We start from the raw sequence: 27,440 nt of genomic DNA on the forward strand, positions 1-27,440 counted from the left end.
GCACTCAATAAATATTTAAGAATGAAATATTTTTATCTTTCTTGTTCCCAAATAAAAGCTAGCTTAATAATAAATGACATCTTGTCTCAAATTCTAAAGGTTTTAATGTTCAATCCATGAAAGCACAAAACAACACTTTGGTCTACATAACATCTGAGTATTCAGATAAAGTAAATTTTTGCAATTTAGTCACATATTAAGTTATATTTTTTCTCTAGGATCAATCAGAGTAAAACAACAACAAAACCACAAAAACAGCTCGTGACCAGATTTTTGGCAAGGCTGCAGAGGCACAGACTTGGAGAGTCTCCTTTTAGGAATACGGCCATTTAAAGCTCTCACCCATCATTATGTGTTTTCTCTATTTTAAAACAACCAGCTGAACAATTGCCACTAAAGCTTCGTTCCATCATCAAACAACATGTAAAGTTCACCCAGAACACCTTACCACCATTTCACCCAGAGACAACAGGCATTAATTTCCAAGGGACTGGAGAGATAATGAGGTATGAATTCTGAAATCTTAGAGGGTATGCCTGTTTTGCAGAGAACATCAATGTTCTCTGCAGAGCCATGAGTATATTACCATCGAGCCACCAAAAACGTAGACTCCTTTGGAGTCGGTATCAGCACCCATAACCTCCTACCAAGGGCCCCAAATTCCCCCATTTATCCTCATAATGCAATGCAACAAACTGTTCTCTTACCTTTGGGGGAGATGTGTCTCCAAGTAACCGTAGGCTCTGGTCTACCAGTTGCTATGCAGGTGAGGCTGATATTGTTCCCTTCGTTAATGGAGATATCTGAAGAAATCTCTACAATTTTGGGAGATACTGTGGAAACAAGATAGAATGAAAATAAAAATCCTCCTGAAACATTTCTTAGTTGTCTTAACATGGTAGTTGGCAGAACAGTCCAGAGAGTAAAATATATGGACTACAGTAAGTTAACGATGAGAAATTAGAGGAATTACCTTAAACATAAAAAAGTCTTATCTTGAATTTAGCTTTGATTTCCTACTATTTAAACACAAAGTCAGGGAGTCCGAACGGGAATAAATTCTACTGCAACACTGGAATAGCTATTCTCCTAGCCTCCACCCTCTTCCTGTATCCACTCACCCCCACCCACCTCCAACACATATCCATGAGCCATCCTCCACACTGCATTCAACGATGTCTTGAAATAATGCAATTCTGATCATATCACATCTCTGTCTAAACAGCTCCAGTGGCTCCCCATGGCCACCTGGTCATAGCCTGACTCCTTGTAGGCATGAGGCCATGCAGAATCAAGCATCAGCCTACCTTTCCATGGCCATCCCCTGTGATCCCACCTCTGCTGACTCCCTTGTTCTCCCCAGAACATCATGCCCTGTCTGGGCATCAAGTATTTGGGTTATATTTTTCCTTTTATCCTTCCTGGGCAACTCCCAGCCATCCTCGTTTTCATTTTTATTTTGAGACAGGGTTTCACTTTGTCACTCAGGCTGGAATGCAGTGGTGCAAATACGGCTCACTGAAGCCTTGACCTCCCATGCTCAAACAATCCCACCTCAGTCCAAGCAGGCATGTGCCGCCATTCCTGGTTCATTTTTATTTTCATTTTTGTAGAGACAAGGTTTTGCCACGTGCCCAGACTGGTCTCAAACTCCTGAGCTCAAGCAATTCACCTGCCTCGGCCTCTCAAAGTGCACTCACAGCCATCCTTAAGGCCCAAAGCAAATGCCACTTTCTTTCAAACCTACTGATGCTGGTTTTGACTTCTTAGTTCTTGGCAAGTTAAGTGTCCCCTCCATCCAGCACTCTTCTGTTTCTTCATGTTATATTCTTTCCTTGAATAAGTGCTCCTCAGAGCCACCATGCTGTGCAATTCTAAAGCACACCATCCACCTGGCTTACAATGTGATCGGGCCTGCCGGAGAGCCCAGGGAAGCTGCGCGATGACTTTATTGCTTGTTGCGAGGTCAGAGTGGGGCCCGCACACTAAAATCAGATGGGTTTGCAAATTTTAATGGGGGTCTTTTCTCTACTTGAACCATTACTCACTCATTCCTAGTTGTGTTGGATCTTTTCCTTCGTGAAAAGGGGGTTTATAAAGATATCTTAGCCTTCTTCTCCTTCTCTCCTTCTCCAGTGTTATCTTCCATATATGTCCTGCATCCACCCAACCGAAATGCTCATCATTAATGAGCATGTGCTGTATTATCTGTGCTGCACTGAGCTGTCTCCTTATCCCCATGCCCTTGTTGCTGACTTCAGTGCTTACACTCTTCTCTGTGCCTATCCACATCTATTAGAATTGTTCAAAGCCTGAGAGAACTACCACCCCTTTGATAAGGCTGTCCAGGTGATCCTCAAGAGGACATGACCTCTCCTTCCTGGGGATTCCACAGCACTGTAGTATCTCCTATACGGCATTTAAAGTAAACTTTTATGTAACATGTATCCCACCTTTCCTTTTATACTATAAATTACATTAATATAAGATATTTAAAAAGATCTTCACTTAACTTTTCAGTTTTTTGTTGTCCTAAATAGGGTATGTTACACAGAGTAAGCACCAGTTAATCATTTTTAGATTTCCATCCTCATTGAGCTTCAGACAGAGAGGGAGTGTGTCTCTGCACATGCACGCACTCACACACACATACACACTTAATTACACTCCCATAAGCATTTGGTGGGACAGAAATAATGGAGAGTGGACATGGACAAGGGTTGGAGGAGAGAGAATGCTAGCTCTACAGTCTGGGACTTTTAAGATATAACATTGCAATTTATGGTTGTATCATTTTAAAAGCTACATTGAGCCTTCCAGGACAGAAAGGTAATTGGTGAGTTAATGACTGAGCATTTGATTTGCTGACTGCCTGAAGGGTACAAACTTCTAAATTCTCTTAGTTCTGGAATCATTTAAATTGATCATTGCAAAAATAGACACTTTGATGTGTTGTATTCACAGAGTTTTAACTAGAGCATTCCCATCTCAGGCACCAGCCACTTCTTTCCCCACCCCCCCAACACCATACCATACATCTGCTGGTCCCCACCCCTGCTCACTCTTGGCACCCGCACAGCCTTGCTTGCTTCCTGGAGGACAGGCTGCCTGCAGAATGTCTGTGCTGGCCTTGCAGACATTGCTTCAACTGTGCAGGTAAGTAATTTATGGATCTGTAAAGTACTCCGAGATGCTCTGCAAGGGATTATGTCACGCCAACACCATGCAATAAAATAAAAAATGATGGACTTTCTGAACACAGGGTGATTTAGGGTTTGTAGCTGGAAGTGTGCTTAAAGTACATTTTAAGTGGAAATCAGGCCGGGTAATGAATTACTCTTGCTTTGGAAGGGCTTACTGTGAGTTCATTTTCCTGCCTTCCTACATGATAGCTAATCTGCTAATCATACACTAGAGAACAATGGACAGTCCCCAAGTAGGACAGAAGGTGGTTTGGGCCAGAGCTGTCAGTGCAGTAAGTATATTAAATGAGACAATCGCACCTCATGCTTGGAAGAATCATCTAGAATTGTCTCCCCTCACTAATAATTGGAAAATATCCAACTCATGAGGTAGAAGTTGGAGAAGTGCTTGCTGTCCTTTAAATTCTGCCTAAGAATACAGTTTGAAGGAGGCAAACTGCCCTCAGGTGAGTGAGAAAGACAGATCATTCATAGCATAGAGATGAGGTGGTTTGACCAGGGGAGCAATCCTAATTATCAGAAACAAATTGGCATATGCCTAAGATGCTAAGGGAGTCAAAATATGATTTTCTAGGTGGCAACTTCTAGTACATTGTCAGTATTCAAGACTACTTGAATTGATTAGGGTGCACTGTGGTTTTAGCTAAGCCATCCTCATAAGGAAGCTTCTGACCAAGTGTGAGATAGGGCTACTTATATTTTTATATTGTTTCCATGGATACATTCTGTATCTGACTTCTCATCACTCAGACTGTTAGAAACATACTAGAATTGTTTTGCTTATTTTCATTCATTCACTCCTTCTTCAATATTCATTGATCACTTTCCATATACCAGCATTGTGGCAAGCATTAGAGACATAAACTAAATAAGATACCATCCTTTTCCTCAAGGAGTTCACAGCCTCAAAGCATAAAAACAGATGCAGAAGCCTAATATTCTAATATATGGTGACACAGAATGGTGAGTCAGGTGTTATGGAGACACAGAGGACAGACATCTAAGCCAACCTTGACATGGATGTCACAAGAGGCTTCTTAGATATGTGATACCTAAGTTCAGCCCTAGGAGTAAGTAAAAATTAACCGCATCTGGAGAGAAAAGGAGGAAAGATATCCTAGGCAAAGGAGACAACATAAGGCAAGCACTATTAGTAAGACATTTTGTGGCCAGGCACAACTGATAATGGAAGAAGTCTACTTTAGAGGAGTAGTCCCCAACCTTGTTGGCACCAGGGACAGGTTTCATGGAAGATAATTTTTTCCATGAACTGGGGATGCGGGAAGGAATGGTTTCAGGATGATTCATTACATTTATTATGCATTTTATTTATATTATTATTACATTGTAATGTTGTAACATATAACGAAATAATTATACAACTCACCATAACATAGAATCAGTGGAAACCCTGAGCTTGTTTTCCTGCAACTAGAGGGTCCCATCTGGGGGTGATGGGAGATAGTGACAGATCATCAGGCATTAGATTTTCATAAGGAGTGCACAACCTAGATCCCTTGCATGGGCAGTTCACAATAAGCGTTCGTGCTCCTATCTAATGCTGCCACTGATCTGACAGGAGGCAGAGCTCAGGCGGTATTGCCAGCAATGGGGAGTGGCTGTAAATACAAAACAAGCTTTACTCACTCACCCACCAGCTGCTCACCTCCTGCTGTGTGGCCTGGTTCCTAACAGGCCATAGAGCAGTACTGGTATGTGGCCTGAGGTTTGGAGACCCTTGCTTTAGAGGCTGGGCCAAAAGTCATTCAATGAACATTTTGCGAACACCTACTGTTACACAACGGTGTGCTAGGATATGAAGGACATGCAGACATATACCAATTTGCCTGGCCCTCTATGAACTTACAATCTGTTTTGGGAAACAGGGCATATAAACATTCCAGAGAGTTGAATAATAAGGCAAATATGTTCGAAAATTATGTGTGATTGAATGTGAATGAACAGTACAAACTTGAAGTGCTATGAGTTACTAGGAGGGAGGATAACAGCTAGCAAGAGTGCCAGAGACTGCTTCACCTCAAATTGGAGTTTACTTTAGGTATCAATAAATGAGAAACAGGTATCTAGGCAGAAAAAGTGAAGCTGTTTCAAATGGGACAGAATTGCACGGGCACAGATGGGAAGGCAGAAATCCACGAACTGAAGAAATACAATGTCTATTGACTACAAGAGGCAACGCAGAGCAGGGGCTGAGACCTGGCTCTACTGTGTTCTAACTGGGCAACCTTGGCCAAGTTACTTCACCTGCCTGTGTCTTGCTCTCCACATTTATAAAATGGAGCTAATAATTGTCTGAACCTCATAAAGACTGTTTCAAAGACATAGGAGTAAGTTATGAAATGCATTGAGAACAGTTTCTGGCAATGTGAAGTGCTCAATGAGTGAGTTTTAATATTGCATCTGCTTGGCAAACACATATATGCAGTGTCAACACAGAATGGACAGTCCATAAATTTTGACAGAATCAATGAAAAATGGGATACAAGATCATGAAGTGAACGAGAGCCAGATGATGGAAGGGCCTGAATGCCTAGTGCCTAGATTTTAGCTCTATCCTACATGCAGTGGCAAGCATTTGAATTTTTTTAAAAGAAATGTCGTAATTTTTAAAAAATTTATTTTAAGAAAAAGAAGCTGTTAACTGTGTCAGATGGAGTAAAATATACAGAAACTGGAGTCACAGAAATCAATTGACAGTGATGTTCAAAGCCTGGATTAAACTGTGGGCCCTGAAAAAATGAAAAGCAAGGGATGGATTGGAGAGCAATGCCCAGGAAAAAATGCACAAATGGTTGCTAGGAGGACGACCAGAGAGATGGGGTCAAGCAGGAATGCCGTTCTGTTCAGTAGCATCTGGACGGCTGCACAGGGAGACCCCTAGACCTTCTAGGGGAAACTACTTTTGAGGAGAACATTAGTGTGATTAATTCTATCTTAGACTTGCTGATGGTGAGATGATAAGGGACATCCAGGAAGGATATTACTATTATGTTAGCAGTTGGAATCAGAGGATCAGAGGTCTGGGCAAGATCCCAGTTTGAGAATCCACATGAAAGGTAAAGAGCAGAGGGGTAAGAACTGATGCACCAATAGTAAATTAGACCTGCTATGAGTGGATGAGTCCTTTGAAAAGGTCATTGGCTTTTCCCCACAGGCATGTATGTGGTGCCTCCTGGCTTCTGAGAGCTGAATCTAGAAAATATACCAATTATAGAAACAGAAAGACCAAGGAGTGGTTAGGATATGTTTAGGAAGAAAGAAGCCAAGGGAGCCATGCTGTTTGGATACAGTTCCATGTTTAATACATTATGTTAATGTTTAATCCGGCTCTTATTGAATTTTAATTCAAATGTGTAAATAATTAAATAAGATAATTATTAAAACAGTATTCTGAAGAACCTCCCTACTCTTGGTTTAGCTTCCACTGCCCAGGTGTTGAGTTTTAATAATTATGTCATTAATAAATAGCAATTTGCTGTTTTTAGCACACAGTGGATATCCTATTAAATCCAAATTAGGATGCTTTATTAAGCACCGTGCAGTCCTGTGGGGCTGAGAATGCACATCAGCCACTTGGACCAGGTAACTGCACAGCGCATGCAGATCTACAGATCCCAGATGGCTTCCTTGGCTGGCAGTGGGGCTTCCCCTCCTGCCTCTCCTCTGTCCTGAAGATTGGAGATGCCCACATCTCCTCAGGGCAGTCCTCACAGCGAGGGCTGCTTCACTGCTAAGGCCTCTTTAGGGACCTTTGTCTTTACAGAATTAATGGGACAAACCTGGAGTGCTCTTAACCTTTCTGGCTTCCAGACCATGTGCAGAGATACTATGGCCTATGAGAACAGCCTGGTGCATGAATGTCCAACCCAGATCGGAAAGCTTGGAAAGATGCAACCAAGCGGGTGTTGGTTTTGAGAAAAATTCACCTTTTCCCAAGGGCCACTGTGTACCCAAGCAAAGCCTAGGCACAGCTGAGTGGTTCAGGTGGGATTCAGGCTGTGGCAAATGTGCTTGGTTAGGACTTCCCTTCTCTCATCCAGACTGAACGGAGAGATGAATCTCTCACGGAGCATGAAGGCAAACTCCTTCTTTGGTCTCAAAGGCCCTGCACACTCTGGATGCCACCTCCCTCTCCATGCTCTTCCCACAGCATTCTCCCTTCCTCACCCTGCTGGCCACCTGTCCTCTTCAAATGCCTCAAGCCCACCTTTGACTCCATCCTTCACACTTGCCTTTCTCCTGCCACTCACACTGGTTCTGTCTAATTATTTTAATCTCAGCTCCTCACAGAAGCCTTCCTCAAACCCCCTTTCTAGAAGAGAACCCCCAGCCTGCCTGGCTTGCTACACAACTGTCTGCCTCTCCTAAGTACAATGTAAGCTCCACTGGTGTCCCGTTCCTTGAAATGGTCACCACATATCATAATGCCTGGCATCGTTTGTGTTCAATTTTTCTGAGTGAATGAATTACTGTGTTCTCTCAAGGCTGTATGCAAATGCAAATAAATTGAAATGACTGAATTTCCTCAAGATCTTTAAATTGCCCCCAAGGACTGTAAGTGAACATAATGATGTTGATAATTACCATTTATTAAATACCTGCTGTATAACAGGTGTTTGGCTATATTACTTTTATTTTATTTTTCACTGTATGAACCCCACAAATAGATATTCTCTCTAAGGCAACCAACTGCCCAGGTCTACCCAGAATTGGAGGGTTTCTTGAGACATAAAACTTTCACTGCTGAAACCAAAAGCATTTCAGGCAAATGGGGATGCATTGGTCATCCTAATTATTTCCCACATTTTATAGATGAGGATACTGATACCCAGAGGAGTCAAGGAACTTGTTCGAGGACATACAGTTGAAAATTGCAGTGTTTTTTTTGTTATTGTTGTTGTTGTTTGTTTTTTGAGATGGAGTCTCATTCTATTGCTCAGGCTGGAGTGCAGTGGTACGATATAGGCTCACTGCAAGCTCCATCTCCCAGGTTCATGCCATTCTCCTGCCTCAGCCTCCCAAGTAGCTGGGACTACAGGCGCCTGCCACCACACCCAGCTAATTTGTGTGTGTGTGTTATTTTTAGTAGAGACGGGGTTTCACCGTGTTAGCCAGGATGGTCTCGATCTCCTGACCTCGTGATCCGCCCACCTCAGCCTCCCAAAGTGCTGGGATTACAGGCATGTGCCACCGCGCAGTGTTTCTTCAAATAGAAATAATATGGGTTAGAAAAATAACAAATGCACATGGAATCATGGGAATATACATGAAGATCCCTAAGGTCTCTTTTGATAAAAAAAAGAACCCTAAGCTTCATATCAGAAGCCGAAGTTTTAAGCCCACACCCCACAGTTACTAGCTGTATAAGTACATGGCAATCATTAGAGTCTCTGATTGTATTCATTATATATCAATACCTATCTTTCCTCCTCAAAATAGATGTTCTGCGGATCAGATTAAAATGTTAAGAAATCACTTTTTATACATAAAGCATTCATCGAATGTCCTTTCTTAGTGTTACTAAAAATGTGTACCTCTAGAGACCAATATGAAGAGAAACACAGATTTTTAGTGCAGTAGGGGACTGTTTTGGTTTGGACATTGGGATGGACCACACCCCCTGCTGATGTGCTCAAGGTTTGAGGACAAACAGCATCTTTAAATGAGGACTCAGGCCCCAGGCTAGGATGTGCTGTGCAACAGAACCCCATTCTTTTGTCAGCAATGTGCTTGCTGCCATCATTTTCAAGAAGGGAAGGGTCAGATTACAGACATTCAGAATTCCAAATGAGAGCCTGAAAATGTAGAAAGCTCCTTAATGGCATAACCTCGGTGGATTATTATTCTCTTCACTAGAACCCTTCTGTCATTTGTTACATCTCATTCCTTCTCTCGCCCTCCATAGTAAAACCATTCATGTTTGCTAGAAAATCCTGAAGCTCTGGGAAAAAAACCTAGTGATTTTTTCAGGATTAGTCATAAACCAGTGGTTCTGAAGATTGGAACTTGTTCCTTTCAGGATCAACTGAAATGTGGAAGGAAGTCTTTATGAGCTCTGCCTCTTGACCCAGTTTTAGTCATTCCTGATGGAGACATAAGAGAGTGAAGTCCATACCATTCTTTCCTCATTCCATGCCTCTTGGCTTCGGGACATAATGGTAAAAATTGAATTTCACAGCAACTGCCTGTAATCATAAGTGCCCCATTATGTGGGTCATATCTAAGAAATTACTAAGAAGTGTCTTTTCATCAATTTTTTAACATGGAAACATAAGGGATGTATCGGTGATCATGATGTGGACCTGCCATCCAGACAGGGCTGTCTGTTTCCCAGCTGTGCGTGTTTTCCATGTACGGCAGTGCATGCTTTGGGTTGGGCATATATGACTGGCTTTATTGCCCTTCACCACCAGGCCTCACTCTTTAGGGACCAGTTCACGAAGGGAGGATAGATGGAGTGGGAAGAAAAGAAACCCTGAACACTTTCTACTCTGAGCACTTTGCCAGGTATTCCACATTTGCTGCTCCCTTGTAAATCCTCACCATTAACTCCTAAGGCACGATCCCCCACTGCGTAGTCGAGAAACTGAAGCTTGGAGAGGTTACACAACTAACCCAAAACCATCATGGAGAATGTCAGACACACTGCAGATTCTCTAATAAGGTGTCCCTGAAAACTGACAGCCAAAATGTACACAAGCCAAAGATCCTCAAAACTTGAAATAATGTCACAACAAGGAAGGAATCAATTAATCTAATTCATTACATAATTTCATGAGGAAGAGAACAGAAGTAAAAATAGAGGAAATATGGCTTTTTAATATTATTCTTCATGGGAGAAAACTAATATTTGTTGAAGACCTAATAAGGGCTTCCCATATACTCTCCCTTTTCATCCAGGAAACTGAGGTTTTACCCCGCTAATGATGTGCTCAAAGCCACTGAGCTAGAAAGTGGCTGTTCTCAGACCCAAGCTCTTCCTACAGGGATTTGGGATCAAATAAAATATGTAGGTATAATTGAAAGCACTTAGTGAATTACTAATCACTCTGCAAATGAATGCTATTGTGATTGAGATAATTCAGAGTTCAATCAATCAGTGGTAAACAGCATAATTGTTTGCTGTAAAAACCAACCCTGATGTGCTGACCAGGATTTATTTATAGCGCTTAGCAACATCTCCTGACATGCATGGTTTCTTCACATCCATCCTCTCCTCAGAGCCAGGGGCTGGCAAGAGATTTCTGACATCACTATTTCTAATTTCTTCTCACCAGGAATTGTCTATTCCTATAGTTTCCAACTGCCATAGCCTTGCCATATCCTTTGAGGCTCAACCGCAAGGCCTCGTTAAGCTGTGTCTTTTGCTCTCTTGGCATCTGGCACCTTACTGTGACTTTCCTTTCCCAAAGCAAGAATGCAGCTGATATTCATGAAACTCAAGTGACCAGATACTGTAAGCTATGCAATGGTGACTGCCACTTCTATTGTATACCAGACTCCATTAGTTGCTTCTCTCCCTTAGATGGATTTTTTGCACAATCTCCAAAAGATCTTCATAGAAATGGAACGAGACCCCATTCCATTAGGCTTAGAGAACTCATGGGTAGGGGGTGGCCCTGGCAGCTCCAGCCTCAGCTAGAGGGACACTCTAGGTACACACACTTCCGTTCTAGTTCTAAGGACTTCAACCTCTGTAATCCCACTGCATCTTCAATAGGGGTCATTTGTCTGCAAAATCAAGATGTTAGCTAACTCTGCCCCTTGGATGCTCTTGCTTCTGTTCAGAAACCCACTTCATAGAGAGAAAAAACATTTTGCTATAATAGTCTGTGCCATTACTCTACCCCGGGATGAAGTTTGTATTTCTACATCTTGATATCATACAGGTAAACAAATACGTAAATATGTATGTATAAGTCATGGTAACCTCTTGGACTCTGAGCCATGATTCTGCTAATGTTCTCCTCTTGCCCTTAAGAGATACTCAGGTAATAATCATTCCTCTCTCCTAGGCTGCCTCACTCAGGTCAAATGGAGGTCAACCAGATAGAGCCTAAGCCCCTGTCCCCAGGTGGTCGCCGCTCTCGGCTCTCAGCTCTGCAGAAACCTGCATTTCTAAGCTGTCAATCTGCTGGCTGCCAACAGCGTCAAGCTCACTTACATTCTCAGCTGCCTTCATGGCGTCATCGGCACTTTAATTCTTAATTGCCTAAAAGCACTGGTAGTTATGCACTCAAACACAAGCTATAAAACTGTATGCAGCAGGGAATTATGCTGACTGCAGTAAGAAGGCTGTGGTGAAGTCCCCACCACACCTCACCCCCTGACTGCAGTAAAGTGCAAATAATTCCAGAGATTTTTCTCTTGTTCTCCAAATAACAGCACAGTTGAGTTCAGCAAAGGAGGGTCATTAGCCCTGAGAAGAGTTTCTGCCTCTCTCTAGCACTAGAGTCCCAATATTGCTCGTGCTAGAATTAAAACTTGAGTTGTTCCTATACTCCTTGTGACCACCGTCTTAGGGAATAACTAGGCAGCTGCAAGAAGACACATCTCATTATCTGACCTTGAATCTTGAATTGTGGGAGGTGGTCCCACTGCTGTCAAAAGAAACTTTTCCGTTGATTTTGTGTTCCAAAACCTTATTGCCACTAAATCCCTCATAAAGGTTATGGCTGGTGAACCGATCAAGGCGAAGCTCCTTCCCCTTTAGCATGAGGGGTAGAGACACAGGTCTGTCTGTTTTAAACTACAACTTCTCAGCAAGAATGGCAGCTCTGTTAATCCCCCTGTGAAATGTCACAGTGCTGGAGCGAGTGAGGCAGTGCAGTTGGGGAAAGAGAAAAGTTTCAACATGACTTCTTGTTAATACAAAGCTTGTCAAACACATCACCTAGAAATACCGAATGTCTTTATTAGATTCCTTTATCTCCCCCTGAGATTGGAGGGACGCAACCAGTTGCTTCTCAGTAGAGATGTCATCATCCAGAAACTAATTAAAGGCTACAGAGGAAGCTAGGTCTCTCACACTTGGGAGAACAAAATGCATTAGCAACACAAGTAAAAAAAAAATTACAAGTGAACTTTATATCAAAAAGGGCAAGTTAGGAATTTGACAATAACTCTTCTTTCTCCCTCACCAGTTCCCAGCAGGAGAAAGCAGGCCCATCAGGATGTCAATGAATCTTGACACAAGGCCATCTGCTCCCCGGTATCACTCAGGAAGGAATTTCTTCCCTATCTATGGATACAGAGGGGAAGATGCCACCTGACCACTTACTATGAGAAATGCAATTGTGTGGGTTTTATGCCAGCATCTTTTCTTACTATTGAGAACTGTAAAAGATGTGTGCCACTGAAGAGCATTCATTTACCTCTGCACATCAAAGAGCTTGGCCACGCAATCCAAAATATGTCCAATTACAGAAAAGCATATAGAAGCAAATGTTGTGCCTCAAAACTAACAAAAATTCAGAACCTAAGTCCCTTGGTATCTTTAACCATGTAATAAACCTACTCCATATGAATTAGGTGAACAACTACACTCTACCATGCTTTGCAGTCACCAAGCATCCCTACCTGTGGTGTCACGCCTTTCTTAGATTTCTCCTGCTGATGTTTCATGATCTTTTATGTTTCATTAATCATAGCTGTCCACATAATATAATTTAAAAACCCATGCTTTGTCATTCAAGACCTTCTCCCATTTAGCACTCTAGCCACCCTAGACTGTGACTGTTCTACCAAAGAATTCACTGCCACTTTCCGTACTTCCTGCCTTGGTTGATGATGTTTACCTTGTCTTACAAGATGCTTGCTTTTCAGGTCTACATGTCTGAAACGGTGCTTATCATTTAGTCCTAGCTAAACACATCTTGTCTTACACTAGGGCCTTATTAGATACTGGCTGGATGGCTGATACTAAATGAGTGAAGAATTCAAAAGTTCAAAAGTTTGCCAACTCTGTCCACCCACAGAATAAATTTTAAAGTATTTGTCTTGAGACACTAGGCACTCCTCCTTCCCCACTTACCTTCTACTCTTCTCTCTAATTATGCTTGATAAATATCACACACTGGCCTCTATCTGAATGGATTAATATTCAGTAAGGGCTCTATGCAAATCTGCAGGATATGACCATAGCCAAGAACTCAGACTCGGGAGCCAAGTAGACTCAGGCTCCAATCCTGAATCTACTATCTACTAGTCATAGTTTTTCAAAGTTTTTACTGTGGTAAAATGTATCTATCATTTATCATTTCGGCCACTTTTAAGTATACAGTTCAGTCGTATTCAATACATGTATAAGCGCAGGTGCAGTGTCTCACACCTGTAATCTCAGCACATTGGGAGGCTGAGGTGGGAGCATGGCTTGAGCTTAGGAATTTGAGATCACCCTGGGTGACATAGCAACACCACCATCTTTCCAAAAAAATTTTTAAAACTTAGCTGTTTATGCTGGCATGATCCTGTAGACCCAGCTCCTCAGGAGGCTGGATCACTTTAGCCCAGGAAGTTGAGGCTGCAGTGAGCCAAGACTGCACCACTGCACCCCAGCAAGGGCATCATGGCAAGACCTTGTCTCTCAAATCAATAAGTAATAAATGTATAAACAGACATATGTTTAAGAAAGTTATTTAACTTCTCAGTGTCCTTTTTTCAAAATGCAAATAATAACAATACTTTTACACTGTTGGTGGGACTGTAAACTAGTTCAACCATTGTGGAAGGCAGTGTGGCGATTCCTCAGGGATCTAGAACTAGAAATACCATTTGACCCAGCCATCCCATTACTGGGTATATACCCAAAGGAATATAAATCACGCTGCTATAAAGACATATGCACACGTATGTTTACTGTGGCACTACTCACAATAGAAAAGACATGGAACCAACCCAAATGTCCAACAATGATAGACTGGATTAAGAAAATGTGGCACATATACACCATGGAATACTATGCAATCATAAAAAATGATGAGTTCATGTCCTTTGTAGGGACATTGATGAAGCTGGAAACCATCATCCTCAGCAAACTATCGCAAGGACAAAAAACCAAACACCACATGTCCTCACTCATAGATGGGAATTGAACAATGAGAACACTTGGACACAGGAAGGAGCCTGTTGTGGTGTGGGAGGAGTGGGGAGGGATAGCATTAGGAGATATACCTAATGTCAATGATGAGTTAATGGGTGCAGCACACCAACATGGCACATATATACATATGTAACAAACCTGCACGTTGTGCACATATACCCTAGAACTTAAACTATAATAAAAAAATTAAAAATAAATAAATAAAAATCTCTCTTTCAAAATTAAAAAAAATACAATACCTAGTAGGGTGGTTATGATAAATGGTAATTTAGATGATTTACATAGTACTCAGGACATGTTAAAAGATCAAAAATAGAATTACACACACAAATATGCACTCACCAATTTAACTATTAATAGAATCATTTTCCCCAGTCTCTGTGTAACCAAATCCCAGGAGGTACATCTTACCAAATCTAATGCCCAATTCCCTGTCCTCAATATAATTTAATCTTTCAGCAGTATTTGAGCCAGATCTACCCTTCCATCTTTGGATGCTATCACTCTGTCCTTATTCTCTAATTAGCTTACTGGCTACTCCTCCTTAATGTCAAACTCTAAATGTTGACAAGATCTATTTCATGACCATCAGCCCTGTTCTTTAACTAAAACTCCCTTCCAACCCATCTGTGGCTTAACTGCTATCAGATACCCATGGTTTCCAAATTCATGCCATCAGCCTTGATCTCCCTTTGAGCTTCACTCTCATAGGCCAAAAACTGGATTCAGTGCTTTTTATTTTCTTTTTTCTCTTGGCTTTTATATTAGCTTCAGGGAGTACATGTTCAGGTTTGTTACTTGGGTAAATTGTGAGTTTACATGGGTAAATTTGGTGTATTAATGATCCAGTCACCCAGGTAGTAACCATAGCAACCAATAGGTAGTTTTTCACCCCATATCTTTCTCCCATCCTCCCCCACTCAAGTAGTCACTACAGTCTATTGTTTCCTTCTTTGTGCCTATGTGTATTCAATGTGTAGCTCCCACTTATAAGTGGGAACATGCCATATTTGGTGTTCACTTAGGATAATGGCTTGCAGCTCCACCCATGCTACTGGAAAGAACATGATTTGATTTGTTTTATGGATGTGTAGTATTCCATGGTGTATATGTACCACATTTTCTCTATCCAGTCCACCACTGATGGGCACATAGGCTCGTTCCATGTCTTTGCTATTCTGAATAGTGCCGCAATAAACATACGAGTGTATTTTTTTTTTTTGGTGGGACAATTTCTTTTCCTTGTGGTATATACCCAGTAATAAGAGTGCTGCATTGAAAGGTAGTTCTAAGTCCTTTGAAAAATCTCCACACTGCTTTCCACAGTGGCTGAACTAATTTACATTCCAACGAACAGAGTAAACCTGTTCCCTTTTCTCTACGATTTTGCCAAGTCTGTTGTTTTTTGACTTTTTAATAATAGCATTCTGACTGGTGTGAGATGGTATCTCATTGTGATTTGATTTGCATTTCTCTAACAATTAGCCATCATGAGCTTTTCTTTCCATGTATTTCTTAGCCACATGTATGTCTTGTTTTGAGAAATATCTGTTCATGTCCTTTGCCTATTTTTTAATGGGGTTATTTGTTTTCTGCTTGTTGAATTAAGTTCATTAGAGATTCTGGACATTAGACCTTTGATGGATGCATAGTTGGTGAATATTTTCTTCCATTCTATAGGTTGTCGGTTTACTCTCTTGACAGTTTATTTTGCTGTGCAGAAGTTTAATTAGGTCTCACTTGTCAATTTGGGGCTCTGTTGCTATTGCTTTTGAGGACTCAGTCCCAATTTATTTGCCAAGGCTGATGTCCAGGAGGATATTTCCTCGGTTTGTTTTCAAGGGTTTTTATAGTTTTAGGTCTTACATTTAAGCATATAATCCACCTTGAGTTAAATTTTGTATATGGTAAAAGAAAGGGGCCCAGTTTCAATCTTCTGCATAAGGCTAGCCAGTTATCTTGCACCATCTATTGAATAGGGAGTCCTTTTCCCATTGCTTGTTATTGTCAACTTTGTTAAAAGTTAGATGATTGTAGGTATGAAACTTTATTTCTGAGGCCTCTATCCTGTTCCATTGGTCTATGTGTCTGTTTTTGTAACAGCACCATGCTGTTTTGGTTACTGTAGCCTTGCAGTATAGTTTGAAGTCAAGTAACATAACGCCTCTGGCTTTGTTCTTTTCACTTAGGATTGCTTCGGCTATATGGGGTCTTTTTTTTTTTTTTTTGGTTCTATATAGATTTTAGTACAGTTTTTTTTTTCTAATTTTGTGAAAAATGATGTTAGTAGTTTGATAGGAATTACATTGAATCTGTAAATTGCTTCGGGAAGTATGGCCATTTTAACAATACTGATTCTTCTTATCCATGAGCATGAAATGTTTTTCCATTTGTTTTTGACTTTTCTGATTTCTTTCAGCAGTGTTCTGTCATTCTCATTGTATAGATTTTTACCTTCTTGGTTAGACATATTCCTAGGTATCTTACTCTTTTTGTGGCTATCATAATTGAGATTGTGTTCTTGATTTGGCTCTCAGCTTGGAAGTTATTGGTGTAGAGAAATGCTATTGATTTAAGCCAGGTGCAGTGGCTCACACTTGTAATCCCAGTACTTTAGGAGGCCGAGGTGGACAGATCACTTGAGGTTAGGAGTTCAAGACCAATCTGGCCAACATGGTGAAACCCCATCTCTACTAAAAGTACAAAAATTAGCCAGGTGTGGTGGCACAGGCCTGTAATCCCAGCTACTCAAGAGGCTGAGGTACAAGAATCACTTGAACCTGGGAGGTGGAGGTTGCAGTGAGCTGAGATTACACCACTGCACTGCAACCTGGGTGACAGAGTGAGACCCTGTCTCAGAAAAAAAAAAAAAAAAAGGAAGAAATGCTACTGATTTGTGTACATTGATTTGGTAACCTGAAACTCTACTGTGGTCGTTTATCAGTTCTAGGAGGCTTTTGGCAGAGTCTATGGGGTTTTCTAGGTATAGAATAACATCATCTGTAAAGAGAGATAGTTTGACTTCCTATCTTTTATTTCTTTCTCTTGCCCGACTTCTCTGGCAAGGACTTTCAGTATTATGTTACATAGGTCTGGTGAGAGTGGTAATAATTGTCTTGAATTTCTCAAGGGGAATGGTTCCAGCTTTTGTCCATTCAGTATTATGTTGACTGCAGGTTTGTCATATATGTCTCTTATTATTTTGAGGCATGTTCCTTTGATGCCTAATTTGTTGAGGGGTTTTTAACATGAAGAGATGTTGAATTTTATTGAGAGCCTTTTCAGCATTTATTGAGACGATCATGTTATTTTGGTTTTTAATTCTATTTATTTAGTGAAACACATTTGTTGATTTGTACATGTTGAACCACCCTTGCATCCCAGGAATAAAGCCTACTTCATCATGGTAAATTAACTTTTTGATGTGTTGCTGGATTAGGTTTGCTAGTATTTTGCTGAGGATATTTGTACCTATGTTCATATGTTCATCATAGATAATAACCTGAAGATTTGTTGTTGTTGTTGTTTGTTTCATTGTGTCTTTGCCTGGGTTTGGTATCAGAATAATGATGGCTTCATAGAATGAGTTAGAGAGGAGTCCCTCCTCCTTTATTTTTTGGAATAATTTCAGTATAACTGGTATTAGCTCTTTGTACATCTGGTAAAATTTGACTGTGAATTCATCTGGTCCTGGTCTTTTTGGGTCAGTAGGCTTTTTATTATGGATTCAATTTTGGAACTCATTATTGGTCTGTTCAGGATTTTAATTTCTTCCTGGTTCAATCTTGGAAGGCTGTAAGTTTCCAGAAATTTATCCATTTCTTCTAGGTTTTTTAGTTTGTGTGCATAGAAGTGTTTGTAATAGTCTCTGAGTAGTTTTTGTATTTCTATGGGGTTGGTTGTAATGTCACCTTTGTCATTTCTGATGGTGTTTGTATCTTCTCTCTTTTCTTATTTAATAATCTTAACTTTACAATGGTTGAACTAGTTTACAGTCCCACCAACAGTGTAAAAGTGTTCCTATTTCTCCACATCCTCTCCAGCACCTGTTGTTTCCCGACTTTTTAATGATCGCCATTCTAACTGGTGTGGGGTGGTATCTCATTGTGGTTTTGATTTGCATTTCTCTGATGGCCAGTAATGATGAGCATTTTTTCATGTAGTCTTTGGCTGCATAAATGTCTTCTTTTGAGAAGTGTCTGTTCATGTCCTTCGCCCACTTTTTGATGGGGTTGTTTGTTTTTTTCTTGTAAATTTGTTTGAGTTCATTGTAGATTCTGGATATTAGCCCTTTGTCAGATGAGTAGGTTGCAAAAATTTTCTCCCATTTTGTACATGGATGAAACTGGAAACCATCATTCTCAGTAAACTATCGCAAGGACAAAAAACCAAACACTGCATGTTCTCACTCATAGGTGGGAATTGAACAATGAGAATTCATGGACACAGGAAGGGGAACATCACAATCTGGGGACTGTTGTGGGGTGGGGGGAGGGGGGAGGGACAGCATTAGGAGATATACCTAATGCTAAATGACGAGTTAATGGGTGCAGCAAACCAACACGGCACATGGATACATATGTAACAAACCTGCACATTGTGCACATGTACCCTAAAACCTAAAGTATAATAATAGTAATAAAAAAAAATCTTAACTTTTAGTTTTGTTGATCTTTTGTATGGATTTTCACATCTCAATTTTGTTCAGTTAAGTTCTGATTTTGGTTATTTCTTTTCTTCTGTTATCTTTGGGGGTTGGTTTGCTCTTGTTTTACTAGTTCTTCTAGGTATGACATTTGGTTGTTAATTTGAGATCTTTCTAATTTCTTGATGTAAGTTTTTAGCACTACAAACTTTCCTTTTAACACTGCTTTAACTGTGTCCCAAATATTCTGATCTATTTTTTTCCATTTTTGTTAGTTTCAAATTTTTTTTTTATTTTTTTATTTTTACCTTAATGTCATTCTTTACCCTAAAGTCATCCAGGAGCAGGTTGTTAAACTTCCATGCAATTTTATGGTTTTTGGAGATCTTCTTGTTAATAATTTCTTTTTTTATTGCACTGTGGTTTGAGACTTTGGTTGGTGGACTTTGACTTTTTTGAATTTATTGCAACTTGTTTTATGGTTGAGCATGTGATTGATCTTAAAATATGTGCCATACGCAGATAATAAGAAAGTATATTCTGTTGTTGTTCTGTTGTTGCGGAGTGTTCTGTAGATGCCAATTAAATTCAACTGGTCAAGTGTCATGTTTAAGTCAGTGTATCTTTGTTAGATATCTGCCTCAATTATCTGTCTAATGCTGTCAGTGGGGTGTTGCAGTCTCCCACTACTATTGCATGTTTATCTAAATATCTTTGTAGATCTCTAAGAAGTTGTTTTATGAATCTGGATGTTCTGATTTTGGGTTTGTACATATTTAAGATAGTTAAGTTTTCTTGTTGAATTGAGCCATTTATAATTATGCAATGATTCTCTTTGTCCTTTTTGATCAGTTTTGGTTTAAAATCTCTTTTATCTGATATAAGAATAGCAACCCCTACTCTTTTTCATTTTCTGTTTGACTGATACCTCTTTCTCTATCCCTTTATTTTGAGCCTATGGGTGTTGTTACTCATGAGACGTATCTCTTAAAGGCAGCAGACTGTTGGGTCTTGCTTCTTAATCCAACTTGCACACTATGCCTTTTAAGTGGGGCGATTATCTCATTTATATTCAATGTCAATATTGATGTGTGAGGATTTTATCCTGTCATTATGTCGTTAGCTGATTGTTACATATACTTGATTGCATAGTTGCTTTATAGTGTCAGTGGGCTACATACTTAAGTATGGCAGGTATCATTCTTTCTTTTCCATGTTTTCCACTCCCTTTAGGAACTCTTGTGAAGTAGGTCTGGTGGTAACAAATTCCCTTAGCGTTTGCTTGTCTGAAAAAGATTATATTTCTCCTTTGCTTATGAAGCTTAGTTTCACAAGATAGAAAATTCTTGGTTGGAATTTTTTTCTTTTAGGATGCTCAGAATAGGCTCCCAATTTCTTTTGGCTTGTTTGTTTTCTGCTGAAAGTTTCACTGTTTGTCTGATGGGGTTCTATTTGTAAGTGATCTGCCCCTTCTCTCTAGCTTCCTTTAAATATTTTTTCTTTCACTTTGACCTTGGAGAGTCTGATGACTATGTGTCTTGCAGATGGTCATCTTGTATAGTATCTCACAGGGGTTCTCTCAATTTCTTGAATTTGCATGTTGACCTCTCTAGCCAGATTGGGAAAATTTTTTGGACTATATCCACAAATACGTTTTCCAAGTTGCTTGTTTTCTCTCTTCTTTCAGGAATGCCAATGAGTTGCAGGTTTGGTCTCTTTATATAATCCCATTTTATTGAAGGTTTTGTTCATTTTTAAAAATTCTTTTTTAAATTTTCTTTTTGCCTGCATTGACTCAAAGGAGTGATCTTCAAGCTCTGATATTCTTTTCTCAGCTTCATCTATTCTGTTGTTAATGCTTCCAATTGTATTATAAAATTTTTATAGTAAATTTTTAATTTCCAGAAGTTCAATTTTGTTCTTCCTAAAATGGCCATGTCATCTTTCAACTTGAGGTTGAGCACTGGCTGCAGTGGAAGGTGGGAGCGAGGTGCTCCCAGATCACTGGCACCAGACGTTTGTAGAGGGAGCTGAGGTTTTAAAGCACTCTAGCATGGTGGTAGGGTTGGGTGGCTAAGCTGCTCCCAGACCACCAGCAACAGCACTTCGTTGGTTGGTGGCCGCAAGCATAAGCATTCCACAGGGGCAGTGTGCAGGGGTCGGGGGGCTGCAACAATGCTTTTTAGCTTTGTAGACACTGACCTGTTTTTTTCCCCTCTGGTAAATACTACCCAAGTCTATTCTACTGTTACTACATCAGTGGTCTTCCTGTTTTTACTGTTTGCATGGACATTCCATTCTCTACATCATGTCTAGAGTAACTAAAACAAAGCAAAATGACAAAAAAATCAAATAATATCATCCCCTGCTTATAAACCTCCAATGGCATTTGACTGAACTTAGAATTAAATTCATAGTCCATACCTGTGTCTCTAAGATGCTACATAGCTAACCCCTGAAGGAAATCTCTGACTTTACCTTGGACTATTTTGCCCAGAATTCACTCAGTTCCCTGATCTGCTTTCTATCTGTCTCTGTCTTTTTTTTTTTTTTTTTTTTTTTTAAGATGGATTCTCACTCTGTTACCCAGGCTGGAGTGCAGTGGCACGATCTTGGCTCACTGCAACCTGGGCCACCCGGGTTCAAGCGGTTCTCCCGCCTCAGCCTCCTGAGTAGCTGGGATTATAGGAGCCTGCCACAGCGGCCGACTAATTTTTGTCAGTTTTAGTAGAGATGGGGTTTCATCATCTTGGCCAGGCTGGTCTTGAACTCCTGACCTCACAATCCACCTGCCTCGGCTTCTCAAAGTGCTAGGATTACAGGCGTGAGCCATCGCACCCGGCCCTTTCTATCTCTTAAAGATGCCAAGGTTAAGGGCCTTCAGGCCTTCATAGTTTCTTTCATTTCCTGAAATGCTCTTTATCCAGAGTGTCACATATTTAGTTGTTTATCATTTAGTTCTCATTTCACATTTCCCCTTCTCAGTGCCCTTCCTTGCTATGCTACCTCATATAGCTTCCTGGCCTATCTCATTACCATGCTTTGGTTATTAGTATGGCTCATGACACTCTCTGAAATTCTCATTCATTTGTTTAGTGTCTGATGTCTCTCTCTTCTCATTGGAATGTAACAGCTATGAGAACCAAACCTTATATTGTCCACATTCTGTCCCTTCCACCAACAATTCCCAGCACACAACAAGGGCTCAAATCATTTTGTTGAATACATGAACTCTCCTGGCCAGAATTAATTTATTCCTTCTTTGCCCTTTGTTCAAACCACTCTGATCGAGTATATCAGAGTTTGTCTTAGCAACTATTAGTATATGTACCTATCATTCCCACAAGAATATGAGATTCTAGAAGGCAAGACCTATAATGTTTTTATCTCTTTTGTGTGCTTCACCTTTATGGCCCCCAGCATGGAACAGTGTTTCTTGCGAATAGTAGGAGCACCACAGATGATTGTTCATTTGTATGCATAAACTGAATCACACATATTTTCTTTCTTGTGGCTCTACAGCACTAAAAGACAATTTCTGGCAAAGGTTTCCATGACATAACTATTGACACAGGAGTGATTAAACTGTTGCTGTCACACACACTCTAAAAGGCACTCAAGTATTGTGTGTGTGTGTGTGTGCGCACGTGTATCTGCTGTGAATCAGTGGACAAGGCAACTATATTTCCTGGTGCACAATTTGCTGCTTGCCATGAAGCTAGAGAAAGTGTCAACATGCTTTCAAGAAGTCCAAGTTCGGTTCCTTCTTCTAAGGCTCTGGAACATGAAATAAAACAATGTCCTGCAGGCAGCTCTTCTTCACTGAGAAGGTTGTGTTGAGTAACACAGAAAAGCTAAACAAAAAACCTGTCACTGGGCAATAAATTAAAAATAGGTCTGTGCTCCGGAAGATAAATCAGCAACTTTAATACTTCTCGCCTGAGCTGAGCATCTTCAAGGAACATAGGACAGGTGTCTCCAAGCTGAAGTATTGGTTAAAAAGCTGTCCTTTAAATTACATTTGGGCTATTTCTTTCCCAGCTGGCTGTATTTTTCATGATCTATCTAGAGGCTTAAAAAGACACACAGAGAAATAAATCTCAGTTCCATTAAGCACACACTATGGACTTGCATATTTGTTCTTATCTTTGGCCTCTCTTCCTTTCTATCATCCCCCACCTGCCCCCCTTCCCAACACTATCAAACATCAGCACCAGAAAATGTTTACAATTACTCCAGATGCTGATACTAATCTAATTCCCTGTAATTGCTATTCATCATCATGTAGGCCTCCTTTCTTTCTTATTAAGCTCTTATGCTCACATCCCACATATCCTATAACTCCAGATATAAACTCATGCGTGCTCATTTCTAGAGTCAAAATGGTTGGCAGAGGAAATGGCTCCCATGCACACTGTCAATCAGAGAACCAGGGTCAGTGGAGACAGCCCAGGGGGCAGTGCTATAGGTCTAGATTAGATTAGCATCCGTTAATGCACTTGCCTTTATTTTAAATCAGACACAGGCCCCTGCTGAGATGAATCAATATTTAATAATTGTGAGATACAGTTATGTGTATGTGCAGGGGTCTCCATCCCACCCTCATGGGGAACTGTTTGCAACAACATTGCACATACAGCATATCATGATGCCCGGTGCTGGTTCCTCTGGGAATTCCTATTTTTATCTGCAGTAACATCCACCTCTAAAATGCATAATAAAGATAATAAGCTAACCCCCAGAAGAGATATGCTTAGACTAAAGTGTTTAGAGACCAGCGTGAGTTCATTAAGGCAGGCAGTGGAATTTTCCTTTCTGAAGATGTGAGCTGGGAAGGGTACCCTGGAGTCTGGGAGGAGAAGGAACCTCTTCATTTCTGAAAGTATTTTTCAGGACAGCATTCAAAAGCAAGCCTGTCATGGCCTGGAGGGAGACAAGACACAGGTTTCTGGCCCCTCAGCCAGGCATTTTTCTCAAGTCTTCAGCTTTGTCTCCTATAAAAGGAGGCGTTTGGGTTAGTCAGGGTTCCTCAACCTCAGCACTACTAACATTTGGGGCTGGATAATTCTTTGTTGTGTGGGGCTGTCCTGTGCATTGCGGGATTTTGCAGAATCTCTGGTCTATACCCACTAGATGCCAGTAGCATCTTCATGCTAATTTCTTCCCTGACACACACACACACGCACGCACAGAGTTGTGACAAACTAGGATGTCTCGAGTCATTGCCAAATGTTCCCTGGAGGGTACAGTCATACTCTGGAGAGCTGCTGGGCTAGCTTATCTTTAGGAGGCTTTCTTGCTTTCTGTTATGCTATGTCTCATTTTCCATTTTGGAAGTCTCCACGTAGACATGTTAGTCAGAGGGACAGATTGCAATTCTTTGGAAGTTTCTCCTACGTATCACTCTCTTTTTAGTTACCCAATCCATGCTCACTTTCAAAGCAGAGATGTACATTGTCTTGCTCTGAACCTCACTTCTTAGGCTCAGAAGGTACAGAGGCGCCACATACCCTATCACGCTCCTGTCATAGCTCCAGAGGCAGATGTGGTCTCAGAAGCACCTTCTTGCTCTTCCAACTGCTCCCCAAAGCCCAGAGATGCCTCAAATCTCTCTCCTCTTTTGCACTCCACCTGTGTCTGCTCAGCTCCATCTCACTGCCCCTTCTGGAGGTCACCAGCAGCACAGGGTAGCTAGCTGCTGAATGGCTCATTACCCAGGGCAAATTTGTCAGAGGAGCCTCAGCCTGAGCACTGTAATGAATCCTTCAATTGGCTAGGAATGAATGCATTAATCTGGGGCTATTAGAGCCTTTTATCAGGCTGCCTAAAATATACTGCCTTTCCCAAGCACACTGAGCAGGCATTTCACCCTAAAGGGATACGTGGGTGGGGAGCACTATATTGGTGCTAACTAAAACAGAACAGCTAAGAAAAATATGAAGGCGAGGACAGAGAAGCCAGATATGGTGTTGCTGAACATACTTGTAGAGTCTCATCTTGTTTTTTCAGGGCATTCAATCCTTAAAACACGCACATGCACGCACACACACATACACACACACACACACACACCATCTGAGCAACTTCCTTTCCAGTGAAAATGAAGAAAAGAGAAGCAAGGCTCTGAAGACATCCTCAAAGTAGCATATTTCCCCAAGGAATTGAACAGTGAGATTAGAAAGGGTACGGGTAGCCAGTCTGGCCCTGCTTCTCTGATGTATCCAGTGGAGTCTATTCAACTGAACAGATGTGGATCCTGGCATTCAGATGTAGACAATGTTCTCCTAGACATGGAGTCAAGGCAATGGACATATTCATAGACCTATGGCTGCCACAAACCCCCCTGTGAAAGTGAGAGCCTGGGGGCACTCCACAGGGGGCCATCTAGCGTTTGAGGACATCACAGGGATCCCCACAGGGGGCTCTGAAGCAGTAATGGGATGAGAACTGGACGATGGGCAAATCTGCAAGAGTCCTATCCCTGGTGCATTTTAGGGCCAGTGGCTTGATGTCTTAGGGTTTATTTGCTCCATTTATAAAACTGAAATTATTATAACTGCCTTGTCTTATAGTGTCCTTCTGAGAACCAAATAAGACAACCTCCATGAAAGTATTTACGTATCGTTAAAGAAAAAAAATATGACGAATGGCTGCAATGCCATGACCCGAAAGCCTGAACATTTCAAAACGAAACAAAACATTAAAAAATAAAATTAAAAAAAGCAGGCTGTCTAAAGCAGTGGCCACGTGGATAAGATGGAGTCTCTATCTGCTGCTGTCATCATGAATTTCAAGTGGCCTGCAGGTTCCTCGGGAAGCTGGGATACCAGTCAAACTAAAAAGAGAAGGCTGCACTAGAGATCCAAGACTGGCTGGGATTTCCTCCAAGGAGATTTGGGCTGCTGGAAAGAGACAAGCTAGTGTATTCACAGGGGCTGGCCATCCACAGCCTGCTTCCCTTGGTGGCTGTGTCTCCCAACCATTTTGTTGCCCTCTCACTGTGACTTACACTCCTCATGGGGAGAGTACCATAATTAGGTGGAATCGAGTAAAACATAGGCTCCTGCTGGGAAGTCCCAGTGATGAGAGAGCCACTGCAGTGGCTCAGTGGTGGAGTTCTGGTCACCAGAGGCTCCTGTCGGAGTTATTTGTTTCTGTCTTTAGTAAATTTGGAATCAAGTGGGCTTCCCGAAAGCCTGGGATTTATTGATTTCAATCATTCTCTTAACTATCTAAGGCAGAACTCTTTAGATTTGACTTCATTCTTCCCCTAATCCCCCATTTCTAGGGTGGGAAAGCAATGAATAGGCAAGGGCGGCAGTTATTTTTGATTAGGATGAATCAAGTCCAGAGCAGCTGTCTGCTTTGAAGTGCCTTGACCCATTATTTGCCTGAGCACAAAGCAGGGTCGACATTAGAGAATCCAAGCCCAAAAATAAAGTGAAAGTGATGGAAGCCACCCAGCCCTGCAGCCCCTTCCTACTCCATCCTGGGCTCTCTCCCAGTTTTCATGAAAGCCATGCTCTTGAGAACTAACTTCCAACCCTCCTCCATGCCAAAGATCTGCAGGCTATTTTTGTGACTCTGACCAACATATTTTTAAAAAATAATTACATTAAAATTATTATTGAATGACCAGACATTCTTTTTCTTTATTAATGGAGAGATTTGAGTTATATGCAGCAAAGTTAGCAATACTGAGCCATTTGTTTTGGAGTGGATTACCACGACCCATTTATGTAGCTGCTGGGGAAGGAAGAAAATAACTATTTGTGGTATAACAAAATCATGTGCAATAGGATAATTGGAAGGCATCAAGCTCTAATTTTGGGCATCGCTTCTCACTAGACAAGTACTGGAAAAAGTCTTTGTGTGCATTATAAATGCAGGGCTTATCTCAGAGTGATATTCTGATGGAAGAAAATTTCCTCCCTTAAGAAAGAAAAGTGAGAGAAGAGGCATACATTATGGGGAACAAAAAAGCCTTGATATCTCAAGAAAATGTGTGCATAAATGTCTGTTTGGATATTCGCCTGTGTGTACACACACAGACATACGCATTCACGTGTATGTACATGTGCACACATATGGGGGGAGTGACAGTGATAGTGATAGAAAGCAAGACACAGAAAGAGATGTTTCAGTGTGAAATGTCTTTCAGCAGTGAGTTTTTTGTTTTGTTTTTCACTTTTAAAGTTCTGTTTCTAGAGCACTGAGCCTAGATATGACAATTAAGAGAAAGTGGGATAATAACAGATCAAATACCCTCAGAAGGATGCCACCCCATATAAACAATCTCAGCAAAATAATCCAGTGTGCTGTGGCAGAGTACAGTATTAATCTAAATCAAGATAAATTAGAACAACAAAAAAAGGTAAGCTGAAAGCAGAAGGTCCAGCCACACAGTTTCTGAATTGGCACCTCTGACGCCATGAAGCTGTAGCATAGGTTCACAATGACATGGTACATT

At 41.0% G+C, this 27,440-nt stretch overlaps 1 protein-coding gene across 15 annotated transcripts in view; it reads right to left on the reverse strand.

Annotated features, from left to right (window-relative positions):
* Window positions 1–27,440, reverse strand: part of NTM (neurotrimin) — a 969,816-nt gene that overhangs the window by 125,550 nt on the left and 816,826 nt on the right. For all 15 annotated transcript variants that reach the window (XM_012495988.2, XM_012495986.2, XM_030829620.1 and 12 more), the window contains one exon: window positions 708–833. In XM_012495988.2, coding sequence (XP_012351442.1) covers window positions 708–833 — 126 coding nt within the window. The remainder of the gene's footprint in view (window positions 1–707; window positions 834–27,440) is intronic.

The sequence above is a fragment of the Nomascus leucogenys genome, chromosome 15, assembly GCF_006542625.1.
Source record: "Nomascus leucogenys isolate Asia chromosome 15, Asia_NLE_v1, whole genome shotgun sequence".
Classification (NCBI taxonomy): domain Eukaryota; kingdom Metazoa; phylum Chordata; class Mammalia; order Primates; family Hylobatidae; genus Nomascus; species Nomascus leucogenys.